Raw genomic sequence first — 24,175 nt, 5'->3', positions numbered from 1 at the left:
TTATGTAATTTTTCCAATATCCAATGGGCTTCGTTCCCCTCATATTGGGAATAAACAACTACAACCTTTGTGCTATATTGGTTGTCCATAACTCCATATTACAAAAAAAAAAAATAGTTGTTTTAAATTACTTTGTCAATTTACAAAATCGAAATTGAAATTAATTGTGTTTTTCTATTTTATCCTTACAATTAATTTTTATTAAAATGTGTAAGCAAGTTTGTAAAGTTTCAAAAATGTTTCTTAAGAGGTAGATTAGTAAAACTATCCTTATTATTTATAATTTCTTAAGGGACGTGTAAAAGAAAAAAATGGACAATTATTATGGGACGGGGGAATAGTTACTATTAAACAATAGGTTTCTTCAGGGTAAAATGGTACCAATAGTTAAGACAAATTAGAAGTTCTTGATGATAAATAATTCAAATAATGATCCCAAGGACATTGAGATTATTCTCTTCAATTTAAAAAAACAAAATGAAATTCTAGTTGATTTTACTCAAAAGTGTTTTGAAAGAAGAAAAAAATAACTCTATGATTATCACTATTAGAAATTGCTATCAATTGAGTCGTGCTAGCAGAGCTAAGCTCTGCATAGCTAACACTATCATGACGCTATGTTGAACCTGTATTTACGAAGTTCCTATTGACATACACAAAATGTAGGGATGCCCTTGATGATTCGAATAAATCAATTGATGGTAGCAATCAGCCTACTTTCATATGCACTAAGGTTGGAGATGCCCTTTAGACTTTTAAAGACAAGTTAAGAACAAACCTCAACTCTTGGTTAAATTTTTCTGGTCTTTCTTTGATTTTTTCCTATCTATTTCCCTTAATTGGAATATAAAAACAGGATTAACACTGCAATTTTTTTCGTTTTTTTTTAAAAATTTATTATATCAAAGGAAGCAGAAGTCTATATTTCCTGGCCAGAAAATGCACATGGGAAAGGAAGAAGTAATAGAAGTTGTCAAAATTGTATTGGCAACTGTCAAGCAGTGTCATGATTCATGAACTATATTTATGATGTTACAATCATGTCCTACAAAAGCACAAAAAAGTACTGCTTTTAGTGGGCAAAATATCATATGCCAACCATAATATTAATTGGTACTATCACTCTACAACTTTTGGAAGGAAGTCTCGTAGTAATATTACCGCTAATCAGATGCAGAGTCGGGATTAAAACTCTTGCTTGAAAAGCATTTTCACAGCGCCTTCCTTACCACTAAGTCGTCAATCAGTTTTGTTAAGAGTTTTACAAGTTAATATACATATATATTTATTTAATGTCTACAGAAAAACTACAGAATTTGTCTGAACCCCCACTTAGCTCCGTCTCTGCGGCCAACACCACTACTTTAGTCAAATTCAACTTTAAGCTACTGAGAGTATATTCATAAATCATAAATTTAAATGTTGGTTCTTGTTATATATCATTAAGCACAGAAATAAGTACATTTATTTTCACTTGATTTAAATCTTCCAGCAATAGCCATTATGATATGAGGCCTCTAATTCATTATACAACTAAAACTAAACATTCCTCTGAATGTTATCATCTACTACCCCCACTGACCACTAGACCATAGGCCTCAAAAAGGCAAATCTTTGAGTGATTAGCCTCAATTATGTAGTGCAAAAACTTACAAGTAAAAAGGGACTAAAAGTTTCACCATTGCCTTTTTTTTCTCATTTGCACATTTGCTGCTTGAAGCCAAACTTTTCATTTTTGAGATCAAATTCAACTAAGTAATTCTGCATCTGAAAATTGCCCAGAATTATCGATGGACCGGTAGATAATTCAGGGCCAAAAGCACTATCTGTGACCATAGTTAAACAAATCACATCAGTTTCACCTGCAAATGAGAAGTAATTTGCTATTGGCAATGTCATCTCTGCACCACCTTTGTAATGAAACTTTAGCTCTGGTAAAGACACTGTTTCTTGCCTGGAAATATTGAAACATGGCCTTAAACCTGTTATTATCTCAATACTCTCACTTCTTGGAATACCCTTTACTTGTTTCACAAATGCATCAAGTACTGGCTCAAAAACACCGCGATTCATGAATGTGAAAGTTGTGCCTGAATCCACAATACTCCCACCATTTCCATTGGAATCTGTTGTTAAATACTTGTATGGAATCTTCACTTTCTTCCCTCCAACTGTAATTTTCCTCAAACTAACATAATAATATACTGACAATGCATTTTTTTCAGACACCACTGGGTTTTTCTGCAATGGGGTATAGCTTAAATCTGAAGTTTTTTCACCACTAGCATTGAAATCCAAAACAAGATTGCTACTTTTACCAGTATCATCAAATTTATGTGAAACAAGACAATAAGAGAACTTCTTGACACCTAATTGACTTGGTAATGATGCAAGTCCACGCCCTAAACCAGCAATTCCAGCAGGCTGTTTAGATGAAAACAGAGAACATCCAACAAGAAAATTGGGAACTTTCTTGTTAGACAGGTCAAGTGTGTCAACAAGAGCAAGCCCCCCTGTAGAACCTGAACCATAAAGTATAATATATGGTGGACAGACCTGTTTACAATTAGTAGGCGATTCGCAGTCTTGGCAACGAGATTTTGGATTATTGCTATGAATCCAACCACATTTTGGATTCAAACAACCAAGAACTCGTGCGGATGACGAAGATTTGGGAATGAATGTAGGAATGGACTGTGAAGTAGCTGAAGAAACAGTGCAATTGCTACATAAGTACCTTGTAGTACATGGGAACCAAACAAAGTTACTTCCAGTGTCCATAATGAAAGGGATTTTCTGTGGAGGTGTACCAAAGCTAAGAGCAATTGAGTAGCCTCCATAGCTTTGAGGGTACAAAGGGGTTGTGGAAACAGGGGAATCTTGAGATTTTTTGATGTAATTTGCTCTGGCCAAGGAAATGGAAGCTAAATGTGTGAGCTTTTCATAGAAATCTTGAGATGGGTTTTTTGTGTTGAAAAGTGAGAGTGGTATGGTAGTAGTGGTGGAGTTTGATGAAGAAATGAAGGGAAAGAGGAGAGAAAGCAAAGAGAAAAACAGAGCAAAAGAGAGAGAAGACATTGTGTTATTTTTTGGGAAATGTGCCTTTTGGACCCAAATTAAATAGTTCAAGTAGCTTAGTAAGTATACAATAATATAGGAGACAAAGCATCAACATGATTGCAGTGGAATGTGTTATAGTATTAGAGATTTTATGTTTTGAATTTTTTTAGATACGAAGTTATTTTTATCGAAAAGTGTTTTATTTTAATGTGGAGTTTTTTTTTTGTAGGATTATGAATTTAATTAAATTTCAATATAAATATCGGATATAGAAGGAAAGAATATTAATTTGGAGCCAGTTTTGCGGCTAACGTGACTCTATTTCACTGTGACATGTGATTCGTGCACTTTAGTGTAGATATGAGCAATAAGTTTCCACAAAGTGTATATAATAAGGGTCGGTGGGGGGACTTTTTGGGCCAAGTTGTTCAAACTTTAGGTAGTAACCGTTGCACAGTATTGCTTATTTTTATGTGTAATGAAAACTTTTGAGTTCGAGTTTTAAATATGAAATTGTCATTAGAGGAGTGCTCTATTCATAAAATAAGATTTTCCAGCATAAATCAGAATTAGTGGAGTTCAAAATAGAAGGAGAATGGTATAAACTAAAAAGTGGAAAATTTCCCAACGTTAATCTAGAATAGTGAAATAATCTAAAGTAGATATCAAATACCAATAAGGAACCTAAAAAAATACGTGAAAAGAAAAGGAGAACTGGAAAAAGTTACAAAGCAAAAATCAAAACGAACAAAACAAAAGATTAAATAACTGAACTACTTATATAATATCAGTATATATAACTTAAATTCACTTGACTTTACGCCGATCACTCCATTAAGTAATTATAATTAGGTTGAACCAAAAGTTCATTTTTATTTATATTAGGTAGACGATTGGCTCATGATTCAACCACCCCATGCGATTGGGTAGAGAGATGTAATGATTCTTGATCTGATTATAAAGTAACAATAAGCATTTGTACTAGTTGAAAAGGGTAAATATTCTTAAAAACTAGGCCTACATTTCAATAAGATATTTATATTACTTGACATGAAGTGGGGTACAATGGCATCATTTATTTGAGAGGTTGCCAAATAGAAATCATCATGGTTTTCCTCCACCACTAAACAATAATCATGTTCTCTTGCATTAGAGCTTGAAATTTTTAATATTAATAAAGGATGATGAAGTTTGTTTAATGGTATTTGGTGGGAGATAGTTGTAATTAAAAAAAAAAACAAGCTATCCATACATATTATAGTTTAGCATTTGATTAATACCCCCACTCCCCCACCCTCCACTTTTACTAATCCAATTTATATTCTTAATAGTATTATTAACTATAATCATTTATTAAAATATTAAATTTATTAATTAGTATATTAAAAAGGTGATATATTAAATTTATCATTTTATTAATTAAAAGACTTATCAAATCAAATCTGGACAAGAAAAAATGGAACGAGGGAGTAACATAAAAACCCAAAAGTGCTTGTTTTGTTCAAAAAATACTTATTTTTGAGAGATAATATATTTGACCAAGCTTTAAGAAAAAAAAAAGTGATTTGGAGTAGTATAAGTTGCTCTTGGAAGCTAAAAAGTAACTTTTTCCTTAAAACACTTTTGAAATCTCTATCAAACACAAATATAATAGAAATATTTTTAAAAAATTAATTAACCAAATACAAACCGTCACATAATATAAACTAATTTTAAATTTTTGATCAAACAGATATAAGTTCCAACCATATAACCACGACTCCCATGTGAGTCTTCACATGGTTTGAAAAGTTTTAGATGAATCGACATTTCCATATTTTGGTATATAGTTACAAAAACATATATATGGGTCCTAAAGCTACATATATATTGCTTTGCTAGCTGTATGATTGAGAAACCTCTATTTTGCATTAGTCCTTCTTCAACTATATAGACAGAAAAGCACAATAAATACCAAATGCCAGCGGCCAGAGGCAGAGCTAGGTGGGGGTTTGTGGGTTCGGACGAACTCAGTAGCTTTTCCATAGACCCTGTATTTATATTAGAAAATTAATTAAATATATATGTATATTAAATTGCGAATTCCTAACAAAATTAATTGACGGTTCTAAAGGAAATTTAGAACCTCCAAAATCTTTATCCTGGCTCTGCCTCTGACGGCCGCATACAACTCTTTTAATTAATCTTATATATATATATAACTCTAATTAAAATCATTGATTAATATTTAATATCTACCGCTATTTTATCTTAAACACAATCACGAGCTTCAATTAAAGAAAAATCATAAACTCCAACAACATGTTAATATATGGGGCCAGAAGCCTGCTAAAGAATGAACATTTTCCTCGGCAGGATTCAAAATATTGAATCGTCTTTTCTGGCATTAGCAGACAAATTGATACTCCTTTTCGTTTTTAACTTATATGATGGCCTTTGATTGAACGTGAAGTTTAAGAAAGGAAAGAAAGATTTTTCATAAATATCAAGAGTATCGATCAGTAGACTTGTGACTACATATATCACAACAGTTTTATAACAACAAAAACATATTATTAAGAGTGAAAAAGAAAAGGTGCACTACTAAAAAATCACCTATTTTCGTTGAATTTTTTTATTGAAAAATGTTTAGTGGTTATTTCCTTAGATATACTGACCAAATTAATGAGAAAAGAAAATATAATAGTGTTTTCACACAGAATAACTAGAAATCTTCTCAATATTGTAGTGAGAATTTGTTTCCCATCATACGTGCTGGTTTGATACTGGAAAATGAATTACAAAATCATGTTTTATAACACACATTTCTCATTGATTCGTGCTGAAAAAAACCTCAATTTCTAGTAGTGGCGATTCGATGCAAACCACATTAACAACTTCCAAAAAAGAGCAACACCTCAGACTGTGTGATATAGACAACCTAGTCTTGTGTAAGCATTATTTACTGCCTTAATGTCAACAAGGGTAATAATTAAAAAAATTGAATTGTCATTTTTTAGTGTAACATGACATTGAAAGAAAAATGTATCACATAGATAGACGGATAGATGAAGTATACATAAAATTATAAGAGAATGTTGAAGATTGATCGTTGTCAACGCCCAACAAAAAGAGATTTATATTAGCCTTTGGAGAGTGGCAAATGAGTGTCTTTTGGAATATATGGATGTTTAACCATGTGGTATGGTATTGGTGGGGAAAGCAAAGCAAAAAGGGTACGTACAAGTAAAGCTGGATTCTTCCTAGTTTAGGTTCCTTCATCATCTCCACATAATTAATTGATATCTAGTCCTTTTGGTCCACACATGAGACTAGTATTACTAGTGGAACTTAGCTTCATTTACCATTAATGTCCACCGTTATCATTGACAGATTCAGAATTTTCATAAAGTTTGAAAATAAAAATATAGTGCATAGAATTTAAATTTAGGTGAATTTTGAATTTCCCAAAATACTGAATCAACATCTAGTCTTGCGTTTAGAAATTCAAAATCTTTATGTATACGTAAAGAAATAAATTTTTGTACATATACAGTATAGTGTTTGGGCTGCTGAATTAATTGAACTTTTGGTCCACACAAGAGAGTAGTGGAGCTTGGCTTTAATTACCATTATCAACAACTACTACTATAGCATCTAACTTTCACAGAAAAAAACGATTTATCTGCCAGGAATTGAAGGGAGCCTTATCTTCATCATGTCTTTTTTTATTTTTATTTTTATAAGGTTAAACTTTAAAGTAAAAGTCACCGATGTCAATAACCTGACAATATATTAAAAGCAATAAGACTATTTCCAAATAGATATCACTCTCATGTGTTTGATAAAAAAAAAGAAAAAGATATGACTCTCATGTCAAATACTTAGTAGAAAATTGTATTACATGCAGAGAGAATTTATATTGATTTTTCATATGGCGGTTGATATGGTTTAACATCTGATTGAATTGAATTCGCACCACGAGTGAAAAGTTTCATTTTGAATTAAAACTCTCCCTATCGGACACAATATCTTTCTAAAAACTCGAACCAAAGATATATATATCTAAGTAAGGATGAGAGGCTTTGTACTTGTTGTCCATCGCAACGTTTGATGGTGCAATTAGTACTCCAACAAAATAGATATTTAGCGGCAACAAATTTTTAGGGACAATTGATAGAGATAATTAATGTCATTGCAATTTGCATCTGAAATTACTAAAGTCTTTAACAATACTTATATATAATGTTAGTTATAAATACTCATATTTATTATATATAAAATATAGCGGTAATTATATTATCATGCATGGTAGTGATTAGTGAATATAGAGACTTATATCTAAGCTCCTTTATAAATACTATGTTGTGCCTTTTGCACTGATTAAGCTTACTTTTTCTAGCTATTGGCAAGTCCTCTAATTAATTCATTTTCACCTCATTTACTGCAGCTAACTTTTAGAAAATATTAAGGTAAAGTTTAACTAGTCCCTTTTGCTTATACTTATTCAAGTTAAGATTTTTAATTTATTTATTACTATTGATAAAAATCTGTTAGATATTATGTCTAGTAGTATAAATTAATGGGGAAAAAAAAGGAGATATGTGACATTGGACTAAAGCATATATTCTTAGTAAAAGTAGTGAGTTTTTATCAACTTTAGACTAAAGCTAGCATATATTCTTAGTAAAATGATAATTCGAAATTTCCTTATGACATACAAATGGAACACAAGTATACAACGAATAATTGGGAAACTCTGTAGATTGAAAATGTAAACATCAAGTTTCCAGCTGCGATTCAACAAGAATTTCTGGCATTAATTAAGTATTTGACTTCCAAAACTATGTTACAGAAAAAAAAATAGTGAATATCCCAATTGACAATTGCATGAATTTCATCGTAGCAAATAATTTGTATTGATATTCTTAGGATATGAAGTTCATTTTGGAACGTTTAATCATCATTACAAATATTTTTCCATTTATCACAAATATAATATTCCTTTCGTTCTATTTTATTTTATATGAATTCTTTCTTTTTTCGGCTTATTTTGTAACAAAAGAATAACACCATTTTTTTATTTATGTATATATATATATATATACAGAGAGAGAGAGAGATTATAGACTTTTTGGTTTTAACAAGTTTATTTCAGCCTCCAATTGACGTAACATGGTTGAAAATCATAATATTCTAAGAGTAATTTCAATATATTTTATTGTTATATATTTAGCTCGTGTATAAGACGTTTTTCTTTTCTTGAACTCTTTGTTCAATCAAATAAATAAAATTTATAGAGTATATTTTATGTATAGCATTTAAAATGCAAACTCTACTCATTTTTCATTTCACGGTGCTTTGAACTGTCACAATTCAAATTTTAGTTTTTTCATGGAGTTTGAATTGCGACATTCAATACACCTAAATGTTCGATTTTTTAATAAAAATTCATGGAGTTTTTCTATACTTTAGCATTCAGATTTTATTTCTGCATTAGAAATGATGAAACATTGAAAAAAAAAAAAACTAAAGCTTGATTAGCCATCCAAAAGATGACTATTGAGCCGAGGAATCTTTACACAAATAACCCGTCAGATTCATTTCTTACTTTTTTTAGTTGATATACATGTATTATACTTAGAGCTGTCAAAATGGGCTGGCCCAACCCAACCCAACCCAACCATAACGGGCTAGAGAGTTAAATGGGTTGGGACGGGCTGGCCCTTTTAATTAAAGGGCTGATAAAATAGCAGCCCAACCCAGCCCTAAGCGGGCCACGGGTTGGGACGGGTTGGTCCTTCAATAAAAAAACGGACAACTTCTCCTCTTAGAAAGGATACGAATGTCGATGTCCGATGGACACGACATCAATACATACATAAATTCATTCATGAATTACACATACTTCAGTGAATATTTACAAAACAAATACATAATAGCCAAGATACAACATTCATAAGATTCATCCGAGCAAAAAAACATTACATTATCATTATTTTCATAAACAAGACAATAAAGGAGAAGTGAAAAAAATTAGGCATAAAAACAAAAGTAAAGGACGTCAAAGATTCATAGTTATAATGGAGCAATGAACTTGGGCTAATAAGAAAATTTAGTGGGCTAATGACCCTAAAATGTAAAAGATATGTAAAAAATATAGTCTTGATTTTATATTGATATTTTAAAAATATTTATTGATAAAATCTTTACAAATAAAACACTACTAAAAATATATATAAAAAATATTTTTAAAAATTAATAGCCCACGGGCTGGCCTCTGAGGCTTGCGGGTTGGCCCTACGAGGCTACGGGCCAAACGAGGCTGGGCTAAAAAGCCTCGTTCCTAAATGGGCCAAAAAAATTAAGCCCAACCCCACTTAATTCAAGGGTTGGGTTGGGCCGGCCTCGCGGGCCAAGCCCATTTTGACGGCTCTAATTATACTCTTTCTATTCCTTTTTAGTTGTCATGTTGCGCTTTTCCAGAATCAATTTGATTAATTTTCAAAACTAAATTAGATTACATTAATTCAATATTTTAAACCAAAATTTTAGATATTTAAAAACTATACAAAAGTACTACACATTACAACTTTTTTCATATCAATATGATATAAAAATACATCTAAAAATATTAGTCAAAATTCAAATTATTTGACTCTACAAAAAGAAATTATTTACAACTAAAAAAGAACGGAGGGAGTATGAAAAATGGTTCAATGGGGCTACATTATAAAATAGTTATATATTTTTATTTAATTATTTGAAATGATGTAATGGTTCAAAGGGGCTAGTTTTTAAACATGTCCCCCCCTTTTTAAAAAAAAAAAAAAAAAAAAAAAAAATTTGTCGTGTTACTAGCAAGTGTTGGTTAGTGTTTTGGGCTGTATTGGAGTTAGGTGCAAATGTGGAGCTTCTACGCGCCAAATAGTAACCCCACTTCAACGGTGTTCTCTCTTAGGCGCCAATTCCCCATTTAATTTCTTCTTCTTTTTTATATACATTGACTCTATGAAAGATTAAACTTTTTTTTTTGTTTAGATAAAATATAATAAATTGAAAAATTAAATTTGAATTAGTTATCATGTTTAAACTTACACAAGTCATCCTAAAATAGCATGTTAATCACCATTAACACAACTCCGTTTAGCATATCCTATGCCCTTGTTTATAAATATAAGATCGACGAGGATGTTGAGATTGATGTGTGACATACTAGAAGAGATAAGATTAGAAATGATGATATTCAGGATAAGGTAAGAGTAATCTCGATAGATGACAAGATGCGTGAAACGAGGCTAAGATGTTTGGGAATATGCAAAAGAGATGCATGGATGCCTCATTGCGGAGGTGTGAGAGGTTAACCATTGATGATTTAAAGAAAGGTAGAGGCAGGTCGAAGAAGAATTAGAGAGAGATGGTTAGATATGAGCTTACCGTAGACATGACCTTTGAATAGGAAGTTATGGAGGATACATATTAGCACATAAGATTCTTTAGATAGTTGAGGGTTGTTTCGCCTGTTCTTCTATACTATTAGTCGTGGTATTACTCGTATAGTCTCTTGTCCTTGGAGTTTGGTTATTAATTATCTATCTTTTTTTACAGTTCTATTCCTTAAATTTAATCTTATTATAACTATTGTTTAGGATAATTTACTAGGTTATCTATAGTGTTTAGACACGACTTTCTCCATTTTCGTATCTCTTTTCTCTATACTACTTTGTTCAATCTCTATTTTCCTTAAGGTGAGTGTTTATCGGAAACAACCTCTCTACCTCTAATGATTAATAAGGTTGACATACATTTTACCCTCTTCGGACCCCACTTTTATGGGATTATACTAGATATGTTATTATTGTTGTTTACAAAATCAATACTACTCCCTCCGTTCATTTTTAGTTGTCACATTACGCTTTTCGAGAGTCAATTTGACTAACTTTCAAAGCTAAATTAGATTATATTAATTTGATATTTTAAAATAAAAATAGATATTCAAAAATTATATGAAAAGTTGCAATTTTTTCATATCAATATGGTAAAAAAATACATTTTAAAATATTAATCAAAATTTATATTGTTTGACTCTAAAAAAAAGAAATTATGACAACTAAAAAGTAACAAAGGGAGAGTATAACTTTTCCACTCTCAATCTTGTTACCATTAGTTATGGAGGGTGCGGGCGGGGGGGACGACGGGGAGGCCGGCTCCACATGACCCCAACTCGTTTAACCTCTGTATTTATCTTGTTACTGACTTTGGAAGCGGAACACAAATTTATTTATGCTATTTCGGTTTCTTATTGAGCGTAGCCAGATATGGGTCCGGACGACCCAAGAGCTTAGTACTATTTTGGGAGTGTAATCACAAAATCATCAATAATTTTCCAACTTTTTTAGACTAATGATGAGTTGAGTTGTGTTTAAATTCCATAATTAATTCTTCTTTAAATTACCATGTAAGTACTTGTGCTTCCCTCCATATACATATCCGAACCTTTTTGTTTCTTTCTTCCTTTCCTTTCCCTCGTTTTCTCCCCTTTCTCTCTCTCCCTGCTGAACTCAGATCTCATCTTCTTCCCCTTTCCCTCTGAAGAAACCCCTCAAAACCCAAGAATTTTAGCCAAAATGGGTTTCCAATTCAATTGATTCTTGAATTTCGTTTTCCCTCTTCTTCTTCAATTGAAATTAAGAAAAAAATGGGAATTTTCTCAGCTGGGTGTGCTGGGAAAGAAGTTTAGTAAGATCATGCAGCCTAATCAACAGCAGCCTTCGAAGCGTCAGCTCCCATTTACGTCGAGTAAACCGCCGTTAGGTGATTACCATCGGTTATCTACTGACCCACTTCAGCCTTCTTCTCAAGAGCCTGAAGGGATCGTTGTAAAGTCTACTGTGAGTGTTCTGATTTTTCCACACTACTATGGGTCTTTTTGTGATGCAGAATTTTGTAATTTGAGTGAATTGAACAAATTCTTGGAACATCTAATCTGCTGTATAATTTTTCAATAGCGAAGGAGAGTAGCTGTATTGAGTTGAAATTTCGATGACGAACTATGTGGTTGTGTTGTTTAGGTCTCTAATTGGGTTTGGCTTGAATTTTGGTTGTACTAGTGTGGAAATTTTCACCATTGTATACATCTATAATAGGGGAATTTGGTGGAAGTTCTTTCTTTTGCTCTAAGAGAACTTACATTTCTAGCATGCTAACCTTCTTGATTTAGCATTTAGTCTTTATTAATTTAGTTGTGAAGTTCTGAACTTTGTGCCCTTTGATTTCAGGATTATTTTATCTTCTGGTCTTATGAATGTCTTAATTTCCATAAGTTGGATATACTATTTTGAAATCGATTTAAAAAGTTGTATTTTTGGGTACTACTATAACTACAACATACTAGTGCAATCTCACAAGTGGGGTTTGAGAACGTAGGATGTATGCAAACCTTACCCCTACCTTTTTGGGTAGAGAATTGATTTTTGGTAGACCCTAGGCTCAAAAGAAGTTTAATCAAAGCAAGATTGTAAGATATAATAGAAAGATGAACAAAGCAAATGAAGCAACATGAAGTAGTAAAAATTGAAGAATAAGATATGGTGCGAATATTATCTAATACTACTAAAATAATGAAAAGATGAGAAAAGGAGACTAGCCTCTCCCACATAGAAGTACGACAACACTCGGCTACCTGTTATCTTTCTACCCTAATCCTCGACCTCCAAACCTTCCTATACGATGTTATGTTCTCAGTAAGCTGAAGATGAGCCACGTCTTGTCTAATCACCTCCTCCGGTTCTTTTTTTGGCCTTCCTCTACCTCTCCTAAAGCCTGTTATGGCCAACCTCTCGCACTTCCTTACTAGAACATTCGTACAACTCCTTTTCACATGCCCGGACCATCTCAGTCTCGCTTCCCTCATCTTGTCCACCACGGAGGGCAGAACCACCTTGTCCTGTAGAACTTTGTTCCTAATCCCCTATCTCACCTCCTATGCCTACACATCCATCTGCAAATTCTCATTTCCGCTACCTTCATCTTCCAAACGTGCGCATAATTGACTGGCCAAAATTGTATTTTCTGCTACTTACCTACCTAGATTGCTATTATGTTTCTTAAATTTTGTGCCACCTTTACTTCTTGATATTGTGAAATTATGAAAGAAAACATGCAGCAGTATTCATCTTTCAACTGAAAAGGAGATTATATCTTCATAATTAAGAAGGGGAAAGTAGAAGGGACTAGGTTATTTGCTTAGGTTGTTTAAGATCTGAATCATAATGGAAGAGGGCTGTGAGATTTTGAAATGTAGAAGCTTGTTAAATGCTTAGTACACATTAAGAAGGATTTGTAATTCTTCCCTTTGCATTGTGCTCCAATGAATCAATCTAGACTTTACGGATGGCTATAATTTGCCGCAAATAAACTCTTGCCTGATGTTTTAGAGTCGAAAGAAATTGCTATAGTCTATAGTAAATTCTATGTCACAAGAATAACAGCTGCATCAGTTTTGTCTTTTATCTTTCTATCTTAATTTCCTTTATATATAAATACACTGCAATTGCAGTGGTCCTGTGAAATATTCTTAACATCATGTTGAAATACTAGTATGGCCTAAGTGTTATCCCTTCGGACCAATATCCACAAATGAAGGACCTAGATAAGGTAGGTTTAGCATTAATAGCCAAAAGAGAGCAAATGACAAGAAAAAGTAGCAGTTTTGAGGAACCTTTACAGTAGTAGCATATTACAAGGCCTTGAGATTGTGGGGTTTTACTGTTATGGATCTTCTAATGCTGCTACTGGAGACAGGTTTATTCTGTTATTGAAGTAATTCCTTTATAAGATTGAGGGTAAAATTGGATGATTAGATTTATAATATTGATTGGTTTTATGACTCAGCTTGTGTAGTAGTGGCAGATGCATGCAGTTCTTGTGTGCATCACAAATTGAGAAAGAAAATAGAGGAAGCATTAGAGGAAATAAAGCCATATTAACTAATGAGCTGCAATTTTCTAGTCATCCTTACTGTGAGATTAGCAACTGGTTGCTTCTGGTGAAGCACGTTTGCCACTACATGGAGATTCAGTATACTAGTCCTGAGCTGTGTCTCATGCCTAGAGAAGCAAAAACAGTGTCTGTTAGGCTGAAGTCAAATCGTGTCGTAGGTGGCAATAAATTCTGCTAAGGACCAAGCCACTATTTTCATGTCGAATGTGGTCTACTCCCACTAACCGGTCAAATACGCAACTGCATAAAGTTTCAGTGAACTTTTGAAACAATCAATGGGATTGATCTGCCCAAGTCAATGTAAGGAGTACATAATTCCCTTATCTCTCCGATGTGGGACTTAACATGCTGTTGATATTAAGTCTTTATTATGTTCTATTTACAAAATCCTCATTAGAGTTTTTAGTGATACGACATTACTTTGTTTTTTTTTAAATGCTGGTCAATTTAGTTGAGTAGTTTATAGTATTTACTTATCAACTTCACTTCAGACACAATTCTTGTTAATGATTTTAAATTCATTGCTGATAATAACTTGGGGATACTCAATTGTCTTGATTAGCCACTGAAACGAAAGAGTGGAACAACAAATTACGAACAGGGAGTTGGTGCACAGGTGGCAGGTTCTGGAAGTTTCAATGGGAGTAGTCCAATGCAGACACCAATTTCAGGGAAAGATGGAAACTCACAGAAAGCACCTAGGACATCAAAGGCCAGATCTGCTGCTCAAGCAACCTCAAGTTTAGGTAAGGATATCCTACAAGAATTTTTGTCAGAATTTGTTTATGCATCTCATATCATTAATGTAAGATTCCCATTTTATCTTACTCAATTTGACAGATTAGCGGTTTAGATAATATAATTTATGTTGTGTCACCCCATCTTATTGTTGTTTTCCATTTTCCCTGAGGCACCCACTATTTTATAAAACACCTAGAATTACAGAAGAGATAACTTGTTAAATATTTCAAATTACAGGATCCCCTTCAGGCAATAATGTTACTCCAGTTGGTCCTTGCCGCTATGACAACTCCTTAGGTAAATTAAAACTTTTATGACTTCCGGTTACAAATTTGTGTCTTTTAATCTTCTTGTCCATTGGGGTATGAACATAGGTGGAGGTTGCTTTTCTGTGCTTGTGCATTTGCATGTTATTAGACATTTTTCTTGAATTACTTCTTGTACAGAGTATATATATATATATATATATATAGCAGAATTAGTAACTATGACTTCCTTTCTTGATTCTCAAACAGGTCTCTTAACAAAGAAGTTCATTAACCTGCTCAAACATGCAAAAGATGGCATCCTAGATTTGAACAAGGCTGCTGATACATTAGAGGTATCTTCACTTCGCAGTAGCTACTACATAAGCCTGTATGATAAAATTCTATCGACTTACAGATCTCCTCTTTTTAACAGGTGCAGAAAAGGCGTATATATGACATTACAAATGTCCTGGAAGGCATTGGTCTGATAGAAAAGAAACTCAAAAACATGATCCAATGGAAGTATGGAAATGCTTATCCAATAAATATTTTACATTGAAGTTGTTATCATTTACGTTCCACATTATTCAAGATCATTCAATAAACAAAAGTTATGACTCAGTTCTTTTATTACATAGGGGGTTAGATGTCTTAAGACCGGGGGAAGTTGATGAGAGTGTTACAAGTTTACAGGTTTGAAGAACTATCTCAATGCCTGTCTTTTTTCTTATTTTGGTAACTGCCAATTGGCCCTGTCATAATCTGCCAAGTAGCCTGAGCACAAGTGTTTCAATAATTGGTTTGTGCTTCCTTTACAGGCAGGAGTAGAAAATTTGACGATAGAGGAAAGTAGATTAGATGAACAGATAAGGTTATCTTCTGATGCCTCTGTACAATATTCAAGATTTCTTTGCCTCAACATTATGCTGACTCTGTTAAATTCGCTTGTCTCAGAAAAATGGAAGAAAGATTGAGGGACCTGAGTGGAGATGAAAATAATAAAAGGTACCACATTCTTTGGCTTAATCATGAACCATGTTATTTGTGTCACATTTTGTTGTTAAACGATTAATCTGCTCACTTTTCCTTCGTATTCTTGACAACTGATCTCTTCTAAATTTTCTTTTTAAAAGATGGCTTTTTGTAACTGAAGATGATATAAAGAGCTTACCTTGTCTTCAGGTAATTTTAAAACATATGCATTTGTTTTTTTCCTTTCATTTCTTTGTAATGCAGTTTTCATCAAATGACTAATGCTCTGATTTCAATTTATTGCTCTCATCAGAATGACACACTGATAGCTATTAAAGCTCCACATGGCACCAGTTTAGAAGTCCCAGATCCTGATGAGGTAACTGCTTTGTCTTTAGGACAATTACCTTTTCTTTGTTATTGTAACAAGTCTACCAATTCTTTAACTGGTATCTCAGCAAAATTTAAGTAGCAGTTCTATGTGTCTTAGCATGTCTTCCTTGTTTCCAATAGGCTGTTGATTATCCACAAAGGAGATATAGAATAGTGTTTCGCAGCACCATGGGGCCAATTGATGTTTACCTTGTCAGGTACTTATTTACTTCTTACTTCAACTACCTATGAAATTGAAAAGATTAATATGTAGCTAGAGGGATGGAGTGTTTAATAGCTTTGCATTTTTTAAGGGCAAGATAAACTTAATCGATTTAAGGATGGAGTGTTTAAACAATCTTTGTCTAATTCTTTGTTTAGTAAATTCGAGGAAAAGTTCGAAGAGATAAATACTGTTGAGGAACCATCAACCATGCCTCCAACATCAGGTTTCATTGAGAATGAAACTGTAACATTGCCTGTTGATGATGGTGGAGGAGTTGGTGTTGGGATGGAGGAACAAGAAAATCAAAGAGAGTGTCCAGATGCTGGCACTTCCCAGGACTTTGTAAGTGGAATTGTGAAGATTGTTCCAGATGTTGATGTAAGTTCTTATTTTCAAGTCTTCATAAAATTGAATAATTAGAGTGTTTTTCGATGCAAAAAATGAGGAAAAAGAGACTAATTCAATATAGTGCATTTTATCTTAAATAAGTAGGTAGAGTATTTCATAGAAACTTCCAATGCAGTTTGGTTTTTCAGTTACTTATTTTTTCTTCGGCCCTGCAGAATGAAGCAGATTACTGGCTGTTGTCAGATGCCGATGTTAGTATCACTGACATGTGGACAGAGTGTATCCTACTAGTTCCGTTCCGTTATTTTTTATTTCTTGCTATCAACGAATGTTATCCCTTGAATATCGAATCCATGACTCAAAGTTAGCTGCTCTTGACTGGAACGCGTTTGATTCAATTAATGAGGATTATTCAATTGCGGATGTTAGTACTCCACGTGCCCAAACTCCCCCATCTAGTACCACTGAAGTACCTTCTGCGAATACTACTGGAAGCTGAGTAATATTTCCTGGCATTTATGTGGATGCTCAGGCTTGGTTTTCAGAGTAGTGCTCGAGCTTGGTGTTCAAATTGATAAATTCTCCATCAGCAAATCTGTATTAATTTATACTCTGTATAGCCCCTTGAATGACCTAAACGTAAGAACAAGTGCTTCCGGGAGCTTTTTCCGAAATGCTCTGTCAGGAAGTTGACAGTTTGATGCCCCAAAGGAAATGAGCTTCATTGTACAGTTAGTATATATATCATTGTACTTGTAGTGGCAATAATCAGAATAAGTTGGCAGTTAGAACTGCTATCAAAATTTCACTGTGTATTGTCTAATGTCTTGCTCTCTACGGCTTAGCTTTGAAATCTGATATTGATATAAAGAAAATTTGATTTAGTACACTGCTGTTGTAGTGGTGGCTTGTTTGACCCACTTAAATTCAGTACAAACCGTCTATTCACATACTAACTAATGAGCTGCAATGTTCTATTACATTATTCATCTCCCTCTTCCCTGCTTGTTGTTTTTAAAGAGGACCTCTAGTCCTTCTCACTGTGAGATTAGCAACTGGTTGCTTCTGGTGAAACACGTATGCCACTACATTGAGATTCGGTATACTAGTCTTGAGATGTCTGCCTAGAGAGGCGAAAACAGTCTGTTAGGCTGAAGTCAAGTCGTGTCATAGGTGGCTAACCATACTGCACAGGACTAAGCCACTATTTTCATGTCGAATGTGGTCTACTCTACCATTAACCAGTCATATGCCAAACTGCATAAAGTTTCAGTGAACTTCTGAAGCAATCAATGAGATTGATCAGCCCAACTCTCTATATAAGGAGTCCATAATTTCCTTATCCCATTAACGTGGGACTTAGCATGCTGCTAAGATTAAGTGTTTATTATGTTCTATCTACAAAATCCTCGTTAGATCTTTTGGTGATACGACATGACTTTGTTTATTTAAATGCTGATCAATCTAGTTGAGCAGTTTATAGTATCTACTTATCTTCACATTCTTGGTAAAGATTTTAAAATTTATTGCTGATAAGAACTTGGGGATATTCAATTGTCTTGATTAGCCACTGAAACGGAAGAGTGAAACAACAAATTACAAACAAGAAGTTGGTGCACAGATTGCAGGTTCTGGAAATGCCGATGTGAGTAGTCCAATGCAGACACTGATCTCAGGGAAAGCTGGAAAGTCACAGAAAGCACCAAAGACATCAAAGGCCAGATCTGTTGCTCAAGCAACCTCAAGTTCAGGTAAGGATATCCTACAAGAAGTTTTGTCAGCATTAGTTTATGCGTCTCATATCATCAATATAAGATTCATTATTTTATCTTACTCAATTTGACAAATTAGCGGCTTGGATAATTGTAATCTTTGTTGTGTCACCCCATCTTATCGTTGTTTTTCATTTTCTCTGGGGCACCCACCATTTTATAGATCACATAGAATTACAGAAGAGATAACTTCTTAAATATTTCAAATTACAGGGTCCCCTTCAGGCGATAATGTTACTCCAGTTGGTCCTTGCCGCTATGATAACTCCTTAGGTAACTTAAAATTTTTATGACTTTCGGTTACTAATTTGTGTCTTTTAGTCTTTGTTTGTCCTTGGGGTATGAATATAGGTATAGGTTGCATTTCTGTGTTTGTGCAATTGTATGTTATAAGACATTTTTCTTGAATTACTTGTTGTACTGGGTAAATATATACCAAAATTAGTAACTATGACTTCCTCTCTTGATTCTCATTCAGGTTCCTTAACGAAGAAGTTCGTTAACCTGATCAAACATGCAGAAGATGGAATTCTAGATCTGAACAAGGCAGCTGATACATTAGAGGTATCTTCACTATGCAGTAGATACTACATAAGCCGGTATGATGAAATTCTATCAGCTTACTGCAGATCTCCTCTTTTTAACAGGTGGAGAAAAGGCGTCTATATGACGTCACAAATGTCCTGGAAGGCATTGGTCTGCTAGAAAAGAAATCCCCAAACATGATACAATGGAAGTATGGAAATGCTTATCCAATAAATTTTTTACATTGAAGTTGTTTATCATTTAAGTTCCATATCGTTCAAGATCATTCGATAAACAAAAGTTACTACTCAGTTCTCTTATTACATAGGGGGTTAGATGTCTCAAGACCAGGGGAAGTTGATGAGAGTGTTACAAGTTTACAGGTTTGAAGAACTATCTCATTGCCTGTCTTTTTTCTTATTTTGTTAATTGCCAATTGGCCCTGTCATAATCTGTCAAGTAGCCTGAGCAAAAAAGGGTTTCAATAATTGGTTTGTGCTTCCTTTACAGGCAGAAGTAGAAAATTTGACGATTGAAGGAAGTATATTAGATGAACAGATAAGGTTATTTTCTGATGCCTCTGATAAAATATTCAATATTTCCTTGCTTCAACATTATGCTGATACTGTGTTAAATTGGCTTGTCTCAGAGAAAAGCAAGAAAGGTTGAGGGTCCTGAGTGAAGATGAAAATAATCAAAGGTACCACATTCTTTGGCTTAATGATGAACCAAGTTGTTTGTTGTTAATGGATCTATCTGCTCACTTTTCCTTCGTATTCTTGACAACTGATCTCTTCTAAATTTTCTTTCTAAAAGATGGCTTTTTGTAACTGAAGATGATATAAAGAGCTTACCTTGTCTTCAGGTAATTTTGAAACAGATCCTTTTGTTTTTTCCTTTGATTTCTTTGTAATGCAATTTTCATCAAATGACTAATGCTCTGATTTCAATTTATTGCTCTCATCAGAATGACACACTGATAGTTATTTGATTTCCACATGGCAACAATTTAGGAGTTCCAGATCCTAACGAGGTAACTGCTTTCTCTTTAGTACAAAATCCTTTTCTTTTTTATTGTAACAAGTCTACCAGTTCTTCAACTGGTATCTCAGCAAAATTTAAGTAACAGTTCTATGTGTCTTAGCATGTCTTCTTTGTTTCTAATAGGCTATTGATTATCCACAAAGGAGATCCAGTAGAGTGATTCGCAGCACCATGGGACCAATTGATGTTTACCTAATCAGGTACTTATTTACTTCTTTCTTCAACTACCTATGAAACTGAAAAGATTAATATGTTGCTAGAAAGGATGGAGTGTTTAATAGCGTTGCATTTTATAAGGGCAAGATAAACTTGATGGATTTAAGAGGTTCTTTTTTTGTAATTTTTTGTTTAGTAAGTTAGAGGAAAAGTTCGAAGAGATAAATGTTGTTGAGGAACCATCAACCATGCCTTCAACATCATGTTTCATTGAGAATGAAACTGCAGCATTGCCTGTTGATGATGGCGGAGGAGTTGGTGTCGGGATAGAGGAACAAGAAAATCAAAGAGAGTGTCCAGATGCTGGTACTTCCCAGAACCCTGTGAGTGGAATTATGAAGATTGTTCCCGATTTTGATGTAAGTTCTTATTTTCAAGCCTACAAGAAACTGAATAATTGTTGAGTGTTTTTCGAAGCAAAGAATGAGGAAAAAGAGACTAATTCAACATAGTGCATGTCGTAGAAACATCCAATGCAGTTTGTTTTTGTCAGATGCCGATATTAGTAACACTGACTTGTGGACAGAGTGTATCCTACTAGTCCTGTTCCGTTTTTCTTTGCTTCTTGCAACCGATGAAAGTTATCCCGTGAATATAGAATCCATGACTCAAAGTTAGCTGCTCGTGACGCGTTGGACTCAATTTATGAGGATTATTCAATTGCGGATGTTAGTACTCCACATGCCCAAACTCCCCCATCCAGTACCACTGAACGAACTTGTGCAAATACTACTGAAGCTGAGTAATATTTCCTGGCATTTCTGTGGATGCTCAGGCTTGGTTTTCGTTGCAGTATTCGAGCTTGATGTTCAAAATGATAAATTCTCCATCAGCAAATAGTAGTTCTACACTGTACAGTTAGTATATACCATTGTACTTGAATTTCACAGTGTAGTTGAAACTGAAGCTGATACTTGTTTTTCTCATTCCAATAAATGGTGTCTTCATGTGCTTCACAAGTAAAGTAGTAAAATTTGTTCAACCTTTCATGGAATTTATTTATTTCGTGGATGTGTAGTTAGCTGAATGTCAATTCAAGAATTACTGTACTGCTAAAATACAACTATATATATTTAATAGGTCGAACCACTACTTTTAAGTATGCAAACAAAAAAATTCGGATAACTTTAAGTGTCTGTCGATGTATTCAACCAATAACTAGCTTCTATTCTCTTCTTATGAATTTTCAACAAACAACAACTACTACATAATTTTGCATGAGTAGAAATGCTCTCCTTTATTTGGCAAAGAAGAATTAGAGGCCCCACCACAGTACTCAGCATCTAATTCCTCCAAAACATTCACCATTTCATCATATACTTCGTTAATTTGTGGCTCCACATTTTCCTCAGGTACTTCAATAGCAAGTGGTTCCACATCTTGCACCTGACCTCCCTGATCCAAAAAAAGAAAAGAAAAATAGTTTGACGATAAGGGTATACACAACCCAAAAGTATAATAGAGGATATTTATAATAGTTTGGGATATATTTATCCTTTTTCCATTAATAAAATAAACTAGTATAACACTTACATGCTAAGTTGCATACTAATAATGAAAGATAACTATTTCGACAATATAATCTGAAAAAACAATGGTTAAATTAATTTACACTGATAGTATATATTACTATCATTATGTAGATGTAGGAAATTAAATAAAGAAATCAATCCTTTTGCTGCAAAAGGTCAATATAATTCATAATTGTTAACATAATTAAGTAAATTAAAGTTTGTTTTGCTTTTTCTAATCTTTTTAGATGAACAAAATATAGTTTCTAAATTCAAATCTCACTACCAGTACTTGTTATAAAAAAGATTTTCTACGTGCTTAACCCCAACCTCTCATACATGAAGACATGTTAAATACATTAATAAGTAATTATAAGTATGTTTTAGCCATTCAAGCTTATAGACGAGATAATCACACAGGAAGAATTGAAGGATATACCAAGCACAAGTCGATAAATGCATCTACAATGAAATGTTGATTCTTCTTGTTATTAATCTTCAAGAACCAAGTAAGCAACTCCTCCATAAATTCCCAATCCACCATATCTCCCCTTTGGCCACCATAAGCTTTAGTCATTTGCTCCATTGAATGCAAAAAATCCATTTTAGGATCCTCACTTTCCACAGCTAAGAGTAAACAATCTTTGAAAGGGAAACCAACCATGGATAGAACAGAACACGACTCGTTTTCTTCGAACGATAGCCTCCTTGTTGCCAATGCTTGTTTTGCCATCTCCAATGCCTCATCTGGACAACAAAGCACACCACTTTCTGGGAATGGACCAAACATGTTATCTAGTAAAGATTGATCATATTTGCTACTAAATTTTTTCTTCTTATTCTTTCTCAGGAATGAGAAGCGTTTCCATAAGGTAAAGTACTTCATTTTTACTAATTAGAAGAGTACTCAGCTTGTTACATTTCTTTTGAATTCAAACTAATTAAAGGGCACTTGCTAGTTACAAATTCATTTATAGTACTATATACACCAACTCTTACATAAATGAAATAAATACTGTGTATTGCTACCTTGTATACTTTTCTACGCACAACAAATAAAGAATAATAATTGTTTCCATATTATATTTATCGATAGTAATAAATATGAGTATTTATAACTAGTACTCTATATAAATGTTGTTAAAGGCTTCAACAGTTCTGGATGCAATGACATTAGCTAAATTGTCGCTACATCATATTTTTGCGGAAATATAAAAAGAAAATTTATTGCCACCAAATATCTCTTTTGTTGTAGTGCTAGTACTACTCTCGTCCAAATACGAGATACGATGTGTTAGTGCTGATATGATTACATCCACAAACTTCATTGACGTCGGCTGATCAACTGAAAAGGGCACAACTAGATCCAAAACATGCACAACCGTCATAGATATCCGTATTACTTTACTTACTTTGATTTTGAACATGAAATTTCATACTCAAACATGACATGAAATACTATTAAAATTATAGAATTACCAAATATAAAAATGTGATAATTTTTTATATAGAAAAAAATATATGATTCATAGGGGAGTACTACAAATTAATTTAATCACTTTTAAGAGAGGCAAATGAAACGAAAGTCTTCAATCCTTTTAAATTATAAGCCTTCTGATATTATGACAATCCACTTTTACAAACTAATGCAAGCTAATTACAATACTAGAGAAATTAAGGGCATATATAGTACTATGACTTTTCTAATCGTAAAATTTCTATTTAACGATGCATTATTATAGATTATTGACATTCAAATTTATGAATTAGAGATGAATTAAAAAATTAAATCTTATTTAGCGACTAATTCGTAGTCAATTCCTATTAATTAAGCGTGAATGTAGGTGAGGGAGGGTAGTGATCATTACCTCAAACATTTTATTGTTTTCTGGTTAGACTGTTAAACGTAAGTATTATAAATGGTGAACAGTTGTAAATATTAAAGTAAGTCTTTAAATACCACAAAGAAAGTCCTGCTAATAAAATTTGTACAGTGTCAATTGAGTTGATTTCTTTTGTGATTTTTAGAAGTATTTTACATCAATATTAAAAGTTTTTGGAGTCAATATAATACTTTCTCTTTCTCAACATGTTTAAGAAGAATCGATTAAAATGGTTGATAAAATCGAAAAAATAACTTCTTTATTTTCTAAAAATAGA

At 33.3% G+C, this 24,175-nt stretch overlaps 3 protein-coding genes across 4 annotated transcripts; 2 read left to right on the top strand and 1 right to left on the bottom strand.

Moving 5' to 3' along the window:
- Positions 1 to 1,410: 1,410 nt before the first annotated feature.
- Positions 1,411 to 3,164, bottom strand: LOC102579167 (aspartic proteinase nepenthesin-1). The gene has a single exon (XM_006361040.2). The coding sequence runs from the start codon at positions 3,076 to 3,078 to the stop codon at positions 1,696 to 1,698; it is 1,383 nt and encodes a 460-aa protein (XP_006361102.1). The 5' UTR covers positions 3,079 to 3,164; the 3' UTR covers positions 1,411 to 1,695.
- An 8,328-nt stretch (positions 3,165 to 11,492) lies between these two features.
- Positions 11,493 to 17,834, top strand: LOC102578597 (transcription factor E2FB-like). 2 transcript variants are annotated; one of them, XM_006361038.2, is made up of 14 exons: positions 11,494 to 11,930; positions 14,603 to 14,786; positions 15,019 to 15,078; positions 15,297 to 15,382; positions 15,463 to 15,551; positions 15,668 to 15,722; positions 15,848 to 15,900; positions 15,984 to 16,034; positions 16,163 to 16,211; positions 16,315 to 16,380; positions 16,515 to 16,591; positions 16,755 to 16,977; positions 17,163 to 17,226; positions 17,316 to 17,834. In XM_006361038.2, the coding sequence occupies exons 1-14, from the start codon at positions 11,787 to 11,789 to the stop codon at positions 17,444 to 17,446; spliced, it is 1,332 nt and encodes a 443-aa protein (XP_006361100.1). In that variant the 5' UTR covers positions 11,494 to 11,786; the 3' UTR covers positions 17,447 to 17,834. The 2 variants fall into 2 exon arrangements, with proteins under 2 accessions (XP_006361101.1, XP_006361100.1); XM_006361039.2 differs by lacking the exon at positions 15,019 to 15,078 and having other exon boundaries at positions 11,493 to 11,930.
- An 82-nt stretch (positions 17,835 to 17,916) lies between these two features.
- On the top strand, positions 17,917 to 21,250 carry LOC107063348 (transcription factor E2FB-like). Its single transcript, XM_015315114.1, has 12 exons — positions 17,917 to 18,024; positions 18,515 to 18,698; positions 18,933 to 18,992; positions 19,198 to 19,283; positions 19,367 to 19,455; positions 19,573 to 19,627; positions 19,755 to 19,807; positions 19,894 to 19,944; positions 20,061 to 20,109; positions 20,412 to 20,488; positions 20,641 to 20,863; positions 21,086 to 21,250. The coding sequence occupies exons 1-12, from the start codon at positions 17,917 to 17,919 to the stop codon at positions 21,248 to 21,250; spliced, it is 1,200 nt and encodes a 399-aa protein (XP_015170600.1).
- Positions 21,251 to 24,175: the final 2,925 nt, after the last annotated feature.

Source organism: Solanum tuberosum, unplaced genomic scaffold (assembly GCF_000226075.1).
Source record: "Solanum tuberosum cultivar DM 1-3 516 R44 unplaced genomic scaffold, SolTub_3.0 scf00345, whole genome shotgun sequence".
Taxonomy (NCBI): domain Eukaryota; kingdom Viridiplantae; phylum Streptophyta; class Magnoliopsida; order Solanales; family Solanaceae; genus Solanum; species Solanum tuberosum.
This window is presented reverse-complemented; position numbering and strand designations above follow the sequence as displayed.